Here is an 18,991-nt window from a genome sequence, read left to right on the forward strand (position 1 = left end):
ATTGTGCATTCCTGGTGTAACTCGGGCAGTTGTTGCCATCCTGTACCTGTCCCGCAGGTGTGATGTTCGGATGTACCGATCCTGTGCAGGTGTTGTTACACGTGGTCTGCCACTGCGAGGACGATCAGTTGTCTGTCCTGTCTCCCTGTAGCGCTGTCTTAGGCGTCTCACAGTACGGACATTGCAATTTATTGCCCTGGCCACATCTGCAGTCCTCATGCCTCCTTGCAGCATGCCTAAGGCACGTTCACGCAGATGAGCAGGGACCCTGGGCATCTTTCTTTTGGTGTTTTTCAGTCAGTAGAAAGGCCTCTTTAGTGTCCTAAGTTTTCATAACTGTGACCTTAATTGCCTACCGTCTGTAAGCTGTTAGTGTCTTAACGACCGTTCCACGGGTGCATGTTCATTAATTGTTTATGGTTCATTGAACAAGCATGATCTGTGAAGTTTTGGATTTATACGAATTATCTTTGAAAGACAGAGTCCTGAAAAAGGGAAGTTTCTTTTTTTGCTGAGTTTACATGATTCCATAGGTGTTATTTCATAGTTTTCATAGTTCTACAATGTAGAAAACAGTAAAAAGAAAAGAAAAACCCTTGAATGAGTAGGTGTGTCCAAACTTCCATTTAAACTCCTTAAACATCTTGGTCCATAGTACAGGTCAGTAGGTCCCAATTATATAACTTGTTTACCAAAATTACAAAATATACCTTCAATATACTACACTCTGGTATCTTACCTTAAAGACTAGAGTGAGCTGTAACAATACAAGCTCTGAAACAATGTCAGACAACTAGAGGGAAGAGCAAGAAACTGGAACAGAACAAAAAACATACAGGTAATGAATGGAGGGAGAAAGAGGGGAAAGAAAAAGGCACAAAGTGAAAGAGTGGACAATTCTAGAAAGCCAGAGAGGTGGTAGGCACAGCGAGAGTGAGATAGAGAGAGGAGGGGGGATGAGAAAGAGAAAGGAGTTTATCTGTCCTTGGAGCCCAGCTTCTCAATGAGGTCCTGCAGGGGGGCCAGCTCACGACGATCAATGAGGTTGAACTCCTAAACAGACACACAACCAAGGTAAAAGACCATACAAGCCATATGTGATCGTGATAGAACATAAAATCAAGGTTCCTGCTATATTTACACAGGATAGTAACAATTATGCCTGTTAACTGTGAATTATAATTGCACAATGCATCAATGGGAATATAATATTATTTACTACATCCATGGAAGCATGAATAACCCTTCTGATAGAATCATGACAATCATTTCTAAACAGCAATAAAGATAACGTTTGATATTTTGAATGTATTAGCAGTTGCACCTGGACAAAGAAGATGAAGTGTTTGAAGGAGGTATTGAGGTGGGCCTCCTCCTGCAGCTGCATCACAGAATCAAAATGCTGGTGGTAGATGTGGGCATAGACTCTGAACAGGCGCTTCAAAATGGTCTTGGCCACAGACATGAAGTTCTTAGGAAAGGGCACTCCTGGGGAGACAGAGCAGGGGAGTTCTTTCAGTTTCTCAAAGCCAAAGGTCTAGGCTTTGAAGGTTTCAAATTCATGCGCACAAATGTGAATTGTCACCTAACCTATCTTGGAGGGGAAGAGTGTCTCATCATCCAGCTGGTCCTGCACCCAGGTCATCAGGTAGTCTATGTACTTGGGAGCAGAGCACTTGATGGGCTTTTTGATGTTGGTGCCATCAGCCCAGTGGTATTCATACCTTGAGGGAGGTAGAGATGGAGGAGAGATGGAATGAGATGGAGGTAGAGATGGAATTTTAATAACATGCAATTCTGACTTCCTCTGTTTTTGGCACAATTCAATGGCTTAATACTAGAAATCGCTAAAGCAGTCATTTGGACTGCTCATTAATAAATAAATAAATAAATATTACTCTGCCATTTAAGTAATGCCCCCCTCTGTCCTTGACTTTCACTAAATAAGTCTATATAACACACAGTCGTTGTTAGAATCTTAATATCACAAACAGAACCCAGAGTAATAACCAGTTTGAGGAGGGCATGTCATTTTTTGGAATGGTTTCCTCCCCGTTGCCCTCCTTCTCCCAACAGTAGGGCCTGCTCCCCTCCTTCTCCCGACAGTTGAAGGTGTTGTGCCCAGTTGATAATCACCCCGATAATTGCGTCGAAACTAAACCTAAACTATTCCAAAACTAATTTCACACATATAACAGACAAAATAAATTAAGTGAAGTATGATGGGGGAGAATGGGTGAGTTGATGAACAAGGGGAAGCAAACATGCATAGTTATGTAATCACTAATTGTGAATGATGATCAGGGTGGGCCATTCTATTGTTTTGATCTGTTCTAATTCTAATCTCATAATGGTATGTACCCTGTATCAGTCCACCAAATCCAAGCAGTCTCATCAGTCTACTCTGGCCTACTTGGAGAACATTGACAGCGTGAGTAATTTACAATAACAAGAAGCCCAAGACGAATCAATGCACATGGTGCGTTAGCGTCGCTACAAAATCTGAATGAAAATGGCTCAGATGGTGGGGAAGAAATGAATCATGACATCTGATGTTTATTCTTCATTATGATGATTATGAGCCTCAACCTGAACCTACACCTCCGAGGCCTAAGTGCAAAAAAGCCAGAATGGTACGCACTGAGCAGGTGACCGCGCAACCTCCAAAATGAAACAGTGAGAATGGAGAGGAAGGGACAGCACCGTTTGGCTAGAACAGGCCGGTGGCAATGCTACAGGCCGATTATGAGCACAAAATGTCATCACAGAGAGCAGGCCCTACATCTCAAGCAAAAAACATCAGCAAGTGCACTCACCAGCTTTCATTGTTTATGTGACATGGACATGCTCCAACTAATGCCAGTGCGTGAAGATGCACACCATGTAAGCACGAGCTGACAATTGACGTTTTGACTGCTGTCATATCGACACAATTATAATTCCATTATTGCTTTTGTGCTGATTTTCACTATTTATCAAGCACATTGGCGCTTATAATGATGTTTAGGCTACGAATGTTATCATCATTTGGTGGTTGGGGTATTTTATTTATTTTGTCATAAAAATATGCCGTTACCACGTTCCAACACATATGTTTTCTGTTTCATAGTAGTACCAAAGGCACTGTTTGTGATTTTTTGTTTTTAAATATAGCTTACAGCAGCGGTTCCCAAACTAGATGTCGCCTGATATCAACATGGGGTCACTGGAGAAATTCCAAAATCCATTAAAAAATATATATATATATATATATATATATATATATATATATACACATACATACACACACACAGCCTTCGGAAAGTATTCAGACCCCTTGACTTTTTCCACATTTTGTTAGGTTACAGCCTTATTCTAACATTGTTTTTTCACCCCTCATTAAATCTACACACAATACCCCATAATGACAAAGCAAAAACGTGTTTTTAGAAATGTGTATCCTTAGGGTCGTTGTCCTGTTGGAAGGTGAACCTTTGCCCCAATCTGAGGTCCTGAGCGCTCTGGAGCAGGTTTTCATCAAGGATCTCTATGTACTGTTCTCCGTTCATCTTTCCCTCAATCCTGACTAGTCTCCCAGTCCCTGCCGCTGAAAAACACCCCCACAGCATGTTGCTGCCACCACCATGCGTCACCATAGGGATGGTGCCAGGTTTCCTCCAGATGTGACACTTGGCATTCAGGCCAAAGAGTTAAATCATGGTTTCATCAGACCAGAGAATCTTGTTTCTCATGGTCTGAGAGTCTTTAGGTGCCTTTTGGCAAACTCCAATCGGGCTGTCCTGTGCCTTTTACTGAGGAGTGGCTTCCGTCTGGCCACTCTACCATAAAGGCCTGATTGGTGGAGTGCTGCAGAGATGGTTGTCCTTCTGGAAGGTTCTCCCATCTCCACAGAGGAACTCTGGAGCTCTGTCAGAGTGACCATTGGGTTCTTGGTCACCTCCCTGACCAAGGCCCATCTCCTCCGATTGCTCAGTTTGGTAGGGCGGCCAGCTCTAGGAAGAGTCTTGGTGGTTCCAAACTTCTTCCATTTAAGAATGATGGAGGCTACCGTGTTCTTGGGGACCTTTAATGCTGCAGAAATGTTTTGGTACCCTTCCCCAGATCTGTCCCTCGACACAATCCTGTCTCGGAGCTCTATGGACAATTCCTTTGACCTCATGGCTTGGTTTTTGCTCTGACATGCACTGTCAACTGTGGAACCTTATATAGACAGGTGTGTGTCTTTCCAAATCATGTCCAATCAATTGAATTTACCCCAGGTGGACGCCAATCAAGTTGTAGAAACATCTCAAGGATGATCAATGGAAACAGGATGCACCTGAGCTCGGTTGAGTCTCATAGCAAAGGGTCTGAATACTTATGTAAATAAGGTATTTCTGTTTTTAATAAATGTACAAACATTTCTAAAAACCTGTTTTTGCTTTGTCATTATGGGGTATTGTGTGTAGATTGCTGAGGAAATTGTTTTATTTAATCCATTTTAGAATAAGGCTGTAACATAAAATGTGGAAAATGTCAAGGGGTCTGAATACTTTCTGAAGGCACTGTATGTATGTACTAGTCAAAAGTTTGGACACGCCTACTCATTCAAGGGTTTATCTTCATTTTTACTATTTTCTACATTGTAGAATAATAGTGAAGGCATCAAAACTATAAAAGAACACATATGGAATCATGTAGTAAACAAAAAAAGTGTTAAACAAATCACACTATATTTTATATTTGAGATTCTTCAAAGTAGCCACCCTTTGCCTTGATGACAGCTTTGCACACTCTTGGCATTCTCACAACCAGCTTCATGAGGTAGTCAACTGGAAGTCATTTCAATTAACAGGTGTGGAATTTATTTCCTTCTTAATGCGTTTGAGCCAATCAGTTGTGTTGTGACAAGGTAGGGGTGGTATACAGAAGATAGCCCTATTTGGTAAAAGACCAAGTCCATATTATGGCAAGAACAGCTCAAATAAGCAAAGAGAAATGACAGTCCATCATTACTTTAAGACATGAAGGTCAATCAATCAATCCGGAAAATGTCTAGAACTTTGAACGTTTCTTCATGTGCAGTCGCAAAAACCATCAAGCGCTATGATGAAACTGGCTCTGATGAGGACCGCCACAAGAAAGGAAGAGCCAGAGTTACCTCAGAGGATAGGTTCATTAGAGTTACCAGCCTCAGAAATTGCAGCCCAAATAAATGCTTCACAGAGTTCAAGTAACAGACACATCTCAACATCAACTGTTCAGAGGAGACTACGTGAATGGTCGAATTGCTGCAAAGAAACCACTACTAAATGACACGAATAAGAAGAAGAGACTTGCTTGGGCCAAGACAGACGAGCAATGGACATTAGACCGAAAATCTGCCCTTTGGTCTGAGGAGTCCAAATCTGAGATTTTTGGTTCCAACCGCTGTGTCTTTGTGAGACGCAGAGTAGGTGAAAGGATGATCTTGCATGTGTGGTTTCCACCGTGAAGCATGGTGGAGGAGGTGTGATGGTGCTTTGCTGGTGACACTATCAGTGATTTATTTAGAATTCAAGGCACACTTAAACAGCATGGCTACCACAGCATTCTGCAGCGATATGCCATCCCATCTGGTTTGTGCTTAGTGGGACTATCATTTGTTTTTCAACAGGACAATGACCCAACACACCTCCAGGCTGTGTAAGGGCTATTTGACCAAGAAGGAGAGTGATGGACTGCTACATCAGATGACCTGGCCTCCACAATCACCCGACCTCAACCCAATTGAGATGGTTTGGGATGAGTTGGACCGCAGAGTGAAGGAAAAGCAGCCAACAAGTGCTCAGCATATGTGGGAACTCCTTCAAGACTGTTGGAAAAGCATTCCAGGTGAAGCTGGTTGAGAGAATGCCAATAGTGTGCAAAGCTGTCATCAAGGCAAAGGGTGAAGAATCTCAAATATATGTGTTATTTCATAGTTTTGATGTCTTCACTATTATTCTACAATGTAGAAAACAGTAAAAATAAAGAAAAACCCTTGAATGAGTAGGTGTGTCCAAACTTTGGACTTGTGCTGTGTGTGTGTAAAATATATATATATATATATATATATATATACAGTGGGGAAAAAAAGTATTTAGTCAGCCACCAATTGTGCAAGTTCTCCCACTTAAAAAGATGAGAGATGCCTGTAATTTTCATCATAGGTACACGTCAACTATGACAGACAAATTGAGGAAAAAAAAACCTGAAAATCCCATTGTAGGATTTTTGAATTTATTTGCAAATTATGGTGGAAAATAAGTATTTGGTCACCTACAAACAAGCAAGATTTCTGGCTCTCACAGACCTGTAACTTCTTCTTTAAGAGGCTCCTCTGTCCTCCACTCGTTACCTGTATTAATGGCACCTGTTTGAACTTGTTATTAGTATAAAATACACCTGTCCACAACCTCAAACAGTCACACTCCAAACTTCACAATGGCCAAGACCAAAGAGCTGTCAAAGGACACCAAAACAAAATTGTAGACCTGCACCAGGCTGGGAAGACTGAATCTGCAATAGGTAAGAAGCTTGGTTTGAAGAAATCAACTGTGGGAGCAATTATTAGGAAATGGAAGACATACAAGACCACTGATAATCTCCCTCGATCTGGGGCTCCACGCAAGATCTCACCCCGTGGGGTCAAAATGATCACAAGAACGGTGAGCAAAAATCCCAGAACCACACGGGGGACCTAGTGAATGACCTGCAGAGAGCTGGGACCAAAGTAACAAAGCCTACCATCAGTAACACACTACGCCGTCAGGGGACTCAAATCCTGCAGTGCGAGACGGTGTCCCCCTGCTTAAGCCAGTACATGTCCAGGCCCGTCTGAAGTGCATTTGGATGATCCAGAAGAGGATTGGGAGAATGTCATATGGTCAGATGAAAACCAAAATATAACTTTTTGGTAAAAACTCAACTCGTCATGTTTGGAGGACAAAGAATGCTGAGTTGCATCCAAAGAACACCATACCTACTGTGAAGCATGGGGTTGGAAACATCATGCTTTTGGGCTGTTTTTTGCAAAGGGACCAGGACGACTGATCCGTGTAAAGGAAAGAATGAATGGGGCCATGTATCGTAGATTTTGAGTGAAACCCTCCTTCCATCAGCAAGGGCATTGAAGATGAAACGTGGCTGGGTCTTTCAACATGACAATGATCCCAAACACACTGCCGGCAAGCAACGAGTGGCTTCGTAAGAAGCATTTCAAGGTCCTGGAGTGGCCTAGCCAGTCTCCAGATCTCAACCCCATAGAAAATCTTTGAGGGAGTTGAAAGTCTGTGTTGCCCAGCGACAGCCCCAAAACATCACTGCTCTAGAGGAGATCTGCATGGAGGAATGGGCCAAAATACCAGCAACGGTGTGTGAAAACCTTGTGAAGACTTACAGAAAACGTTGACCTGTGTCATTGCCAACAAAGGGTATATAACAAAGTATTGAGAAACTTTTGTTATTGACCAAATACTTATTTTCCACCATCATATGCCAATAAATTCATTAAAAATCCTACAATGTGATTTTCTGGAATTTTTTTCTCATTTTGTCTGTCATAGTTGACGTGTACCTGTGATGAAAATTACAGGCCTCTCTCATCTTTTTAAGTGGGAGAACTTGCACAATTGGTGGCTGACTAAATACTTTTTTTCCCACTGTATATATATATATATATATATATATATATATATATATAATATATATATATATATATATATATATATATATATATATATATATATATATATATATATATATATATATATATATATATATATATATATATATATATTTTTATCTTCAAAATTCAACGAGAGCACCCTTAGATCATGGGAAAAGGCCTAATTTGACCGTTGCACACAAATCATTCCCACGGTGAATGGCTAGGCCCGCTACGCTATGAAACCACACACTATTGCAGAGACTTTGATATTACCGGCCGCAATTCATATGTTGAAAACAATGTGTGGGGAGGCACAGGAACTCACATCAATACCTTTGTCAGAGAAGACTGTTAAACAAAGAATTTATGCTCTGAATGAACGACTCGAAAACTCCCCAGCTTATGCTCTCCAAATGGACGTTAGCTTTGAGGGCCGTTACATGTCCGGGGATGCTATTCATTTCACATTTTAGTCATTTAGCAGACGCTCTTATCCAGAGCGACTTACAGTTAGTGAGTGCATACATTTTCATACTGGCCCCCCGTGGGAAACGAACCCACAACCCGGGCGTTGCAAGCGCCATGCTCTACCAACTGAGCTACACAAGGATATATTGTTCTGGCTCACGATTCCCAAGCATGAAATGACATTGGGGATGTTCAGTGTTCTGCGTGGCTATAGTGACAAAAAACAGATTCCATATGGGATCGAATGGTGGGCTTTTTCACAGATGGGGCTCCATCTATGGCGGGATGGCGGGCAGGCTATGCACTCTAGTTATGAATGTGTCTCCCTCTGCCATATGGACACATTCATTGTATGATACAACGAGAGCAACTGGCAGCAAAAGAGCTGAGCACAGAGCTCTGAGATATGCTGCAGCAGGTGACTTCGATTGTAAACTACATCAAACCACATCCACTGCGCGCATGCCTGTTCGCAAAACTATGTGGAGATATCGGATCAGAGCATGATAATGTTCTATGTTATCGAGGGGGAGTGTTGGATTTTTCACATTGAGAGAGGAACTGTTGTCATTCACAATGGATGTAAAAAGAACAGACTTGGTTGACTTTCTGTGTAATGAAAAGAAAATAACAGAAAACAGCATCAGTGTCCCACACGATTGATGACTGCTCACCTCCAACGCTTGGAAGAGCACTTTGGGACCTACTTCCCAATCCATTTGACTGTGATCCTGTCTCAGTTGACATGCCAGTAAGTGAAATCGAACAGCTGATCGAACTGTCATGTGAGTGAATACATTCACGGGTCAATACAGAGGAGTTTTGGTTCCTGACTCAAAGTAAATACCATGCTGTCTCCCTCTGAGCATTAATTCCGCATTCAAAACAACTGGGAACTCAGAACTGGGACCTCTGAAAGAAACAAGCTTTGACTGGTAGAAAAGTTTAACAGTCATCCAACTCGGAATTCCAACTCCGGTCTCTTTCTAGACCCCCGACTTTCCAACCTAAAGATCACTGACGTCATTATTTGACCTCCCAGTTGTCTTGAAAGCACCATAAAACTCATGGTAGGCTACCCTTCGCCAGCTCATATCTGTGTGAAGCTGGATTCAGTGCTCTGGTCTGCATTAAAATTAAATACAGTAACAATCCAGGTTGGACGTGACAGCAGAGATGAGGTGTACACTGTCGACCACACCCGATGTGCATCAAGCACACCCATCTCATTAGTGGTGGTGAGACAAATTTGCAATTGACTGTCATAGCCCCACATTAAAAGTATGTGACAGTGAGTTGAGAAGACAGTCAGAAATACAGAATGTTTTTCAATTGACTGCCATAGCCCCAAATAAAAAAGTAAACATTGGCTGTTAATTAAAAAATAATAATTCACATGGTTGGGGGTCGCAATAATTTTCAGATATCCAAATGGGGTCATGGCCAAAAAAGTTTGGGAACCCCTGGTATACAGTAACAAACTAATGAAATGCAATAAAAAAAAAATTTATATACATATAAATATACACAACCAAATGATTATTATTTTGTGATAGCATATATGAAATGTATTAATTACAATGTTAGAATGTTGCAGTCAGAATGACTGCTCATTAGCTCTAATGGGGGTCCCTCTAGGCCCAAGGATTCTAGTGTTAAAGAGGACATCTTCCTGACAAGAACCAGTTTGGGGTCAAAACATTGTCCTATTAGACACAGAGCATTTCATTAGTGTGCGGATTTTCTTATTGTTCTTCATACAAGACATTTACCATACATTATTAGTACAGTGTATGCTAGAGTAAGTTCCAGGAGCTGGAAAGGAGCAGAAGAGACTAGGACAAACGCTATAGTGACCGTGATTATGACCATTTGGGCAGGAATTCGGCTCGGGTCTCTTCCTCCTGATTAGAGACCGAAAATAGAGAAAGGAGAAGGAACTCTGAGGAAGAGCCCAAACTATATACCACTAAACTAATGACAGCACTTAAGTGGTTTCAGTCGACACAGGAATCAGTATTCACAAAGCATATCAGAGAAGGACTGCTGATCTAGGATCAGCTTCCCCTTTCATATCATAATGAATAAGATTGCATGATTAGATCACCACTCCTCCTCTGAGAGGCTTTGTGAATACGGGCCACCTCCAGAAATGATTTGTTCTGTACTGCACTCGCATTGTAAAAACATTAAGTGAAACCAACGCACTGAACCAAAGTTTGAAACTAGGTACCCAAAATAAAACATGTCTATGTGTATGTGGGCAGAGTCTGCGCTGGGCTGACCATAGCAGTAGCTTATGGATAAATAAATAACATATTAAAGAATAACATTTTCATCACTCTTTTCAGGTCATTTCAGAGAATACTAGAATTGAAATAGAGGGAACATGCATCAAATGTCTGTCTGTTACCCTGATGAAGGTTCTTTAGCCGAAACGTTGGTCAAATAAATCCACAGCAAAGAAAGCTGAGTGTGCAGCTTCCTTTTCCATTTGAATTGTCTGTCTGCCGGTCTTACCTTGGTCCGGCAGACATCACAGAGCAGCTGGTCTCAGTGCAGAACTCAGTAATGGTGCCGTAGAGCATGTTGATCTGATTGAAGAAGTCCACAGCTGAAACGGAAAGCAGACCAAAGACCCATATTACCTCATACAAAAGCACAACTGAATGGGAAACTAAATGCCCAATGACAAAGTACTTGATATGAAAGAGGCAATAACCAGATAGACTGAACAGTTATACTTAAATCTCATCTCTGGCCACATATATAGACACTGTGCTACAACCTAAAGGACCTGAAGGCTGTCATTAAGAAGAGGTGTCATTTCAATCTCCCGTGCTCTCCTCCCTCAATCACCCCTTTCACTCACTGTTAACAGCAATCCACTCATTGAGATCTTCCCCCTCTGGCAGCATGACAGCCTGCCTCAGGTTCCCACTCCCCAGTGTTGCCTCGGCATGCTTCAACAGCTCATACTGGTGGGAGCCCTCTGGGATGTTCTTCTTCGGCTTAAAGGTCTTAGAGGAACGACTGCCACTGGATCAAGGGATGAGGGGGAGATAGAGTAACAAACTGTGATATTCCAAGTTGTAGCTAGTGGTAATGAGTAGATGGTAGCTATGTGCTCACTACTCAAGATATGAAATCATACTGTGTGAACCTTCCTGTTTACACTTTAATCTGATTAGTTGACGGTAACAAAACAGGAAGGAACCCAGGCTATCTATAATTGCTTGCCATTGACTTGTTCACTAGTTAGCTACATAGTAAAAATATGTCAATGATCAGTTCCCCTGATGTGACACAAAATAGCTAACTAGATAAAACGATTTTATTGTTTTTTAGCTAGCTAACGTTAGGTGGCTAAGTTAGCAGAATTTGTCTTAACCCAGTTAACGTTAGTAACGTTAAATTGTATCAACAGTTTCATCAAATATTATGATAATCTGTGGTTACAGCATTTCTAGGTAGTCAATATCTGTCTGAATCCTAAATTAAGCAAATATAGCTAACAGCATAGCTGGCTAGTTCGCTAACTAGCTCCGAGCTAGCTAGCAAACGTTACTTACAATAGGAAGCTCATCGTTGGAAACTTCGTGTACAGACCAAAGAATATCGTAGATCTAAGGAAAACTGTCGTGTCGAAGGTTTCACTGGCTGTTTGGTGAAAATACAGTCTTTCTAGATTTAACTTCCCTGGTCAAAAGTTTGCAAACCTTCTCTCACTTGTCAGTGTGTTGTCGTCGTGCAAGACGTACGGAAAATAAATAATATTTGTACGTAACTACGTAGTTAGCGCAACATTTTCTCTCGCGAGAATCTTCCTCGGCATGTTGACGTCAGCGCTGTATGCAGGCAACTGCCAAAATAATGGAAACATCTGAGTAAATTAGAGCTATAAAGTGTATTGAAAGCAAGTGCTTCCACACAGGTGTGGTTCCCGAGTTAATTAAGCAATTAACATCCCATCAGGCTTAGGGTCATGTATAAAAATACTGGGCAGGCCATTATATTGGCTACCACGGCTATACCCCATAGGATGACAATGCCCCCATTCACAGAGCAAGAGTGGTCACTGAATGTATTGATGAGCATGAAAACGATATAAACCACATGCCATGGCATCTCCCGAGTGGCACAGTGGTCTAATGCACTGCATGTGCCACTAGAGATCCTGGTTTGAGTCCAGCCGGCCGCGAGACCCATGGGCGGCGCACAATTGGTCCAGCGTCGTCCAAGGTAGGGGAGGGTTTGGCCAGCAGGGATGTGGGTTCGTTTCCCACGGGGGCCCAGTATGAAAAATAAATAAATAAATAAACATGTATGCATTCACTAACTGTAAGTCGCTCTGGATAAGAGCGTCTGCTAAATGACTTAAATGTAAAATGTAAATCTCACCCAATTGAACACTTATGGGAAGGAATGGGAGGAGGAGACTGAATAGGGCCGGCCCTAGCCATTTGATTGTGGGCCCCCCCACGTCACAGGCCTAACATTTTAGTGGCCCCCCTCTTGACAGCTGAGGGAACATTTTCAGTTTTAAAGTTAATTTCATGCAATTCTACTCATTTTGCCATGGGGTGTAGAGAAGTTTAGCAATATTGTTTCCAAACTAGATAAATTGAAGGAGGAGACTGAATAGGGTCAGATTTCGCCACTATCAGATGACAGAACCTTCCAGAAGGACAACCATCTCTGCAGCACCCCACCAATCAGGCCTTTGTGGTAAAGTGGCCAGACGGTGTCGTGGAAATGTATCACTATACTTATTAAAAATCAAAGTTCTTCCAGAGTTTTTGTAGAATCAAGATTTAATTTATTACACAGAGCAACAAAAGCCGAGTCTGCAGAGCAACTGCCTTCCCAACACTCAGCCCTCAATTTATATACAATTTCCATTCCTGCTCGTTTTACATACTCTTTAGCTTAAACCCTCCCAGTTCAGTTTCTCCACTATTGTTTCCAAGCCTTCATCATTTGACCGCTCCGCCCACTCTCTTCATTTATGATAGTGGCGAAATCTGACCCTATTCAGTCTCCTCCTCCTATTTATCTAGTTTGGAAACAATAGTGGCAGAACCACGCTTTCTCATGTAAAAAATAACAGAGCCATCTCCTGACTCTGCTCTGTTTATTCCAAAACATATCAATCAATACTTAAATATGGTTTAAACATGGTAGGTCCATAACCCATTCTCAACCATATACATTTAAGACTTTCCTTATGCATTGCCTCATGCATAACAGTATAATCAATCAAGAGCCATGTCCTGACTCTGGCTCAGACTCCCTCCTTGTGTACCACTCGGTACCACACTCCGTATTCACTTAGTCATACTGCTTGTCTTTATGATTAACTATGTTTTAATCTTTATAGTCTAAAAAATATGTACCATGTTTAACCTATGGTCTGACCTTGTGTATCACTCAGTACCATGGCTCTGTATGGTCTACTGAAAAAAACCCAACAACGGAAGCCACTCCTTAGTAAAAGGCACATGACAGGCTGCTTGGAGTTTGCCAAAAGGCACCTAAAGGACTCTCAGACCATGAAAAACAAGATTCTCTGGTCTGATGAAAACCAAGATTGAACTCTTTGGCCTGAATGCCAAACGTCAAGTCTGGAGGAAACCTGGCACCATCCCTCCTGTGAAGCATGGTGGCGTTAGCATCATGCTGTGGGTATTTATTTATAAATTTACAACAAAACAATTCTAATCTGTTTTTTTTTGTCATTATGGGGTATTGTGTGTAGATTGATGAGGGGGGATGAGGCTGTTACCTAACAATGTGGAAAAAGTCAAGGGGTCTGAATACTTTCCGAATGCACTGTAAATGTAAGGAAAGAAAGGTAATGTTTTGTGTCACATGATTTTTGCCAAATCTGTGAAGACTCCTAGAATGAGAACGGGTTTAAACTCATTCATTATATTGAATTTAGCTATGTTCCTCCTTCATATCTTAATGTATTCACATGAAAACAAATGGTAAATTATTATTCATGACTTTGTAACAGCTCCAAACAGTTGTCCACTACAAGAAATGCTCACTGGTACCCTAGTTTATAGAAGTACCCATTTAGAGGTGTGGCCCATGCCTGGAAACTGACGTAGAGAGAATATACTCAGTGCCAGCAGCCAGCGCTGGAGGGGGGGCATGAGCCTTTAAAACATCTCGAGCCCTCTCAATCTTCCTTACAGGCGGTGTTCTTTCAGACCGGGTTTACTTCCTCCTTCAGCCTCCCTCGCTTCTCTCTTCCTAAACTCAGTTTTGGATTACTTATCTAGATCAGTAAACATGGCAACGCTGAGCGCTCTAAGAAAATTCTGCCAGCAATCGAAGCATCATGTGTGCAGTCTACATATGTCCGCATCAAGGTATGTATTAAAATTGAGATATCAAATAGATTATCTGTCTTGGTGGACTATGATGGGTTACTTTCTTTCGATATGAAAAATGCCGCTTCTTTTTGGAAGGTAGCTACCCGGTATTAATTTCCTACTTGTCAATAACGTTACCCATAGCTTGACACTTTCCCATAGCTTTCCCTTATGTATGTTTTCCATTCTGTACCCTGGCACCTGATGTCGCTGTGGATACAACGTTTCTGATTGTGCTTTGAGGACAATGTTATGTAATGTTTTAAATGATACATTGTAGCGAAGAGTGATTGAATCCATGATCTTCGTAATGCGCCCCCTAACGTTATGCCGGTATCATTGCAATTCTGCATGGCTGATGAAATCTCACTTGTATTGTGTGTATTGTAGGCGGGCAAGTTCCCAATGGGGGAACGTGGTCACCAACCAAAGTGATCAGTATTATTATTATCAGTATTCTCATGTCCTGTGTGTTTAAACCTGGCTTTTGCAGACCATTATGTGCTGCAAATGTATTTGATTAATTCCATGAACCCCTTTTATTTGAGACATGCCTTAATGCAGCACGTTCCTTATGACAAACTAATGTTCCACACGTTGTCCAGAAACATAAACCACGTGTGACTATGCACATGACTTGCATCACAACTGATTTAGCCACTTTTAATCTAGCATGAGATGAGTCTCTTTTGGAGCATGCAAATTCATAATGCATTTGAGTAGTAGGTTATGGCCAACATAGATGAGCCTAAATTATAAATCCATAACAACACAAAACAAGTTGCATTGTTTGTGCTATTTGTATTTCACACTAGCCCATGTCCTAGACTCTTTGAACTTGACAGAATGTTAATAACTGTATTTACAAGTTACATGAAGGCAAACCTGTAGGGCAAGGGTACTCAACTCTTACCATAGTTGTCCGGAGCCTGCTGGTTTTCTGTTCTACCTGATAATTAATTGCACACATATTGGCTTGGCTTCTAGTTCAAAGTTGACAATCTTAATGATTTGGGACTGCTGCAAATCCTTTCCCTATCATGGTACTGGTACTATGTGAAGGAGAACTAGTCTGGGAGGCAAGGCAGCAAGGTGTGAAAAGTATATGCATTTTTGTCAAAGGTGTATTCTTTGGGTAGAAGTTAAGGCCTATTGAGTCCGCTCTGCATTTGCAGTTCTCCCATTGCTTGTGATGGCCACTCATGTACTTTATCCTGTCAGAGGTTAACTACTCATTAACATTGTCAGTTGTCAACTGTTTGCTGAGAACTCAACACATTTCCAACAAGGTTGTCCAAAAATGCTTAGATTAAAACATTATGTTCATGCTCTGTGTGCATGTTGGAAGCAGGGCAGTGGGGGGTGTTGTCAAATGCAAAATGTCATGCCATAATGGAGTCTCCTCCAGGACCTGCTATCCTGGCCCCATGGAAGATTTGAATGTTTCTATGGGTCTTTAATTACTTGTGGCAGAATGGGATGGTTACATCACTGTGGACGGCTCATTACTCCTCAGTTATTACTCCTCTGTGTGCATGCTATTACATAAGCACTGCTATCAAGTTTAACACATTGGACATCAAATGTGAATAGAGCAGCATTCAGGTTTCATATTCACCCACTCTGCACTCCACACTGAGGCCAACACTTGACTTGAAGCCCGGGGGTTCCAAGAAGTTTCTTAAATAGCCTGGGCCACATTGTAATTCATATCTTGCTATTTTAGACACCACACTCCTCATGCATGGGTAACACAGGAGCCCTGTACTTGGTGTGACTGTACTTGGCCATCGCTGGCTTATGGCGGCACTCCTTGCTGGTTGACTGCCATGAACTCTCACTTTGGGATTGACAACTAGTCTGCAGGACTATAAGTCACGTGCCCACCACAGTGTATACTTTCCCCTGACTCCTTGACTGTTTACTTGTTCTGCTGTCCTTTAACATCTGCCTCTGATTCTTCAGACAGGAAGCAGTGGTCATCTCAGGCAGGAAGTTGGCCCGTCAGATCCGGGAGGAGGCCAGGAACGACGTGGAACAGTGGGTCTCCACTGGCAACAGGAGACCCCACCTGAGCGTGGTCCTTGTAGGAGATAATGCAGCCAGTCACTCCTATGTCCTGAATAAAACCCGAGCTGCAGCTGATGTTGGTATGTAAACACACACACTCAATATTTTACTTACCTGTGCTGGAGCTGAACTCTACACAGCAGTGTGACTTTGAAACTATTTTATGAATTCTATGACTCTTCAGTGTGGCTTTCTAATTCCCTTTTTCTTCCTGGTCACCATTCATCTATGGCACTGCTCATTCGTTGGGGATATAATGGGTTCATAATTCCTCCCTCTTCTTCTTCTCTGCAGGTATCAGCAGTGAGACTATCCTGAAGCCCTCCTGTATCTCTGAGGATGAACTCATGGACCTGATCCACAAACTCAACACAGACCACCGGGTGGATGGCCTGCTGGTGCAACTGCCTCTGCCAGGTAAGTAGTGGCTTTAGAGCGAGGTGGCGATGCATGGCTTTGGAAAGGGCATATTGGTAAGGACAAAGAAAGAATGACAGTTTGAAGCTGTTGTTTTGAATATTTATGGCTATTATGGGCATATCCTTGAATTATTTGCTCTTTGGCCTATTTACTGTACAACATCCATTTATATGCTGACTTGTAACCATCACTCTCATTGTCTTCTCACAGAACACATTGACGAGCGGTGCATCTGTAATGCTGTGTCCCCCGGCAAGGATGTGGACGGCTTCCATGTGGTCAATGTGGGCCGCATGTGCCTGGACCAGTCCACCATGCTGCCCGCCACTCCCTGGGGAGTCTGGGAAATCATCAAACGCACAGGTGTGGTAGTGGGATGGATCTCTCACCTCCCTCTGTTATATCAATGGAATTATGCTGTTATGGGGAGCAATGTCAACTCTGTCACTGACTGTTTATCCCTGATTCCCAGGAATTCCTACCCTTGGAAAAAATGTTGTGGTGGCGGGACGCTCCAAGAATGTGGGCATGCCCATTGCCATGTTGCTGCACTCAGATGGGCGCCATGAGAGGCCAGGGGGTGAGTAATGATGTCAGGATAACTAAGGGCTACAGTAATAGGGTGTATGTAAAGGTAGATTAACAATGGGTAGTAGAGATAATACAGGGTTTTCACTTAAAGTTGAAATATTGAAGTTGAAAGGGAATTTGTGGATCATGGCCCTGGCATTTACTTATTTTTTTGGTTCTGCAGGTGATGCCACAGTCACCATCTCTCACCGTTACACACCAAAGGAACAGCTCCGTCAGCACACAAGAATTGCAGACATCGTTGTTGCTGCTGCAGGTATGGATCCTCTCCTCCTACTGAGGATATATCTACCTTGTCTACTACCTGTCTCTCTTATTCTGCATATTCCTGTATGTTTATAGAGCTATTTTTGTGTCTCTTGAGGAGGTTGTCCTGGGTGGGTCTCTTATCAACTGATCACACTCTAAACCCTCTCCTAATCCCAGGGATTCCAAACCTCATCACAGCAGACATGATCAAAGAAGGAGCAGCCGTTATTGATGTTGGAATAAACAGAGTGCATGACCATGCGACTGGCAAGGACAGACTTGTAGGGGATGTGGATTTTGAAGGTAGGAGTTTCTAATCTAGACTTCACAATTTGTCTTATATTACATTTTTCCTGACACATACTGTTCTCACACACATTTTCTCTGCAACACTCACCCTTTATCTCTCCCTGTGTAGGTGTGAGACAAAAGGCTAGCTTCATTACCCCAGTGCCTGGAGGAGTAGGACCCATGACAGTGGCCATGCTTATGAAGAACACCATCAAGGCAGCTAAGAACCTCCTGCTGACGCCCGCTGAGAGGATCCGCATGGTAGCCTCTTCATAACAGGCCATGCCTGACCCCATCAAGTGACACATTCCATCCCACCACCCCTTCCCTTTTCACTCTGAGCAACTCGGCGAACTCCCCTGCACACAGACACAGATCGATATGTGATAGCTTTAAGATTCTCAACTTGCTGGTACCTTCCACTTTCATAACCTCTGCCTGCCATTTCAGACTATTACAGCCATGCAGCTACTACATATTTATTATTTGCTAGACTTCTTCTTTTTTTTCTCATGTACTTTCTATGAGACCTTTTTGGTTTTAGGTGAATTTAAACTACCTATTTATTTATTTCTCTGCATTCATTTGTCAAATATGTTGAAAGCATTAAAAAGTGCAAGGGAGACTGGCAAGAAATAAGACAGTTATGTCTAGCTCCTATCTCCACAATACCCTTTAGATCACACAAGCACTGTGAGTTAAGAGGATTAAGGGCTAGAGTTATGAAATGTCTGAAAAAAACGAGTCTGTTAAACACCATAAGCTTTATATTTACAGTGTTTCAAAAATGCCTTTGGAAATATAATTTGGAAATAAAATGTTATTGCAAATGGATGGTCTTCATTACTGT

The 18,991-nt window shown here is 42.1% G+C and overlaps 2 protein-coding genes across 2 annotated transcripts; one reads left to right on the top strand and one right to left on the bottom strand.

Moving 5' to 3' along the window:
• Positions 1-547: 547 nt before the first annotated feature.
• On the bottom strand, positions 548-11,888 carry LOC121584875 (MOB kinase activator 1A). The gene is made up of 6 exons (XM_041901066.1): positions 11,710-11,888; positions 11,010-11,176; positions 10,658-10,751; positions 1,591-1,724; positions 1,325-1,488; positions 548-1,053 (listed from the first exon to the last, which is right to left on the bottom strand). Exons 1-6 carry the CDS (start codon positions 11,721-11,723, stop codon positions 976-978), a joined length of 651 nt encoding a protein of 216 aa, XP_041757000.1. The 5' UTR covers positions 11,724-11,888; the 3' UTR covers positions 548-975.
• Positions 11,889-14,259: 2,371 nt separating this feature from the next.
• Positions 14,260-18,973, top strand: LOC121584182 (bifunctional methylenetetrahydrofolate dehydrogenase/cyclohydrolase, mitochondrial-like). The gene is made up of 8 exons (XM_041900017.2): positions 14,260-14,517; positions 16,486-16,670; positions 16,885-17,007; positions 17,221-17,373; positions 17,483-17,590; positions 17,765-17,857; positions 18,028-18,153; positions 18,269-18,973. Exons 1-8 carry the CDS (start codon positions 14,438-14,440, stop codon positions 18,415-18,417), a joined length of 1,017 nt encoding a protein of 338 aa, XP_041755951.1. The 5' UTR covers positions 14,260-14,437; the 3' UTR covers positions 18,418-18,973.
• Positions 18,974-18,991: the final 18 nt, after the last annotated feature.

The sequence above is a fragment of the Coregonus clupeaformis genome, chromosome 16, assembly GCF_020615455.1.
Source record: "Coregonus clupeaformis isolate EN_2021a chromosome 16, ASM2061545v1, whole genome shotgun sequence".
In the NCBI taxonomy this organism is placed as follows: domain Eukaryota; kingdom Metazoa; phylum Chordata; class Actinopteri; order Salmoniformes; family Salmonidae; genus Coregonus; species Coregonus clupeaformis.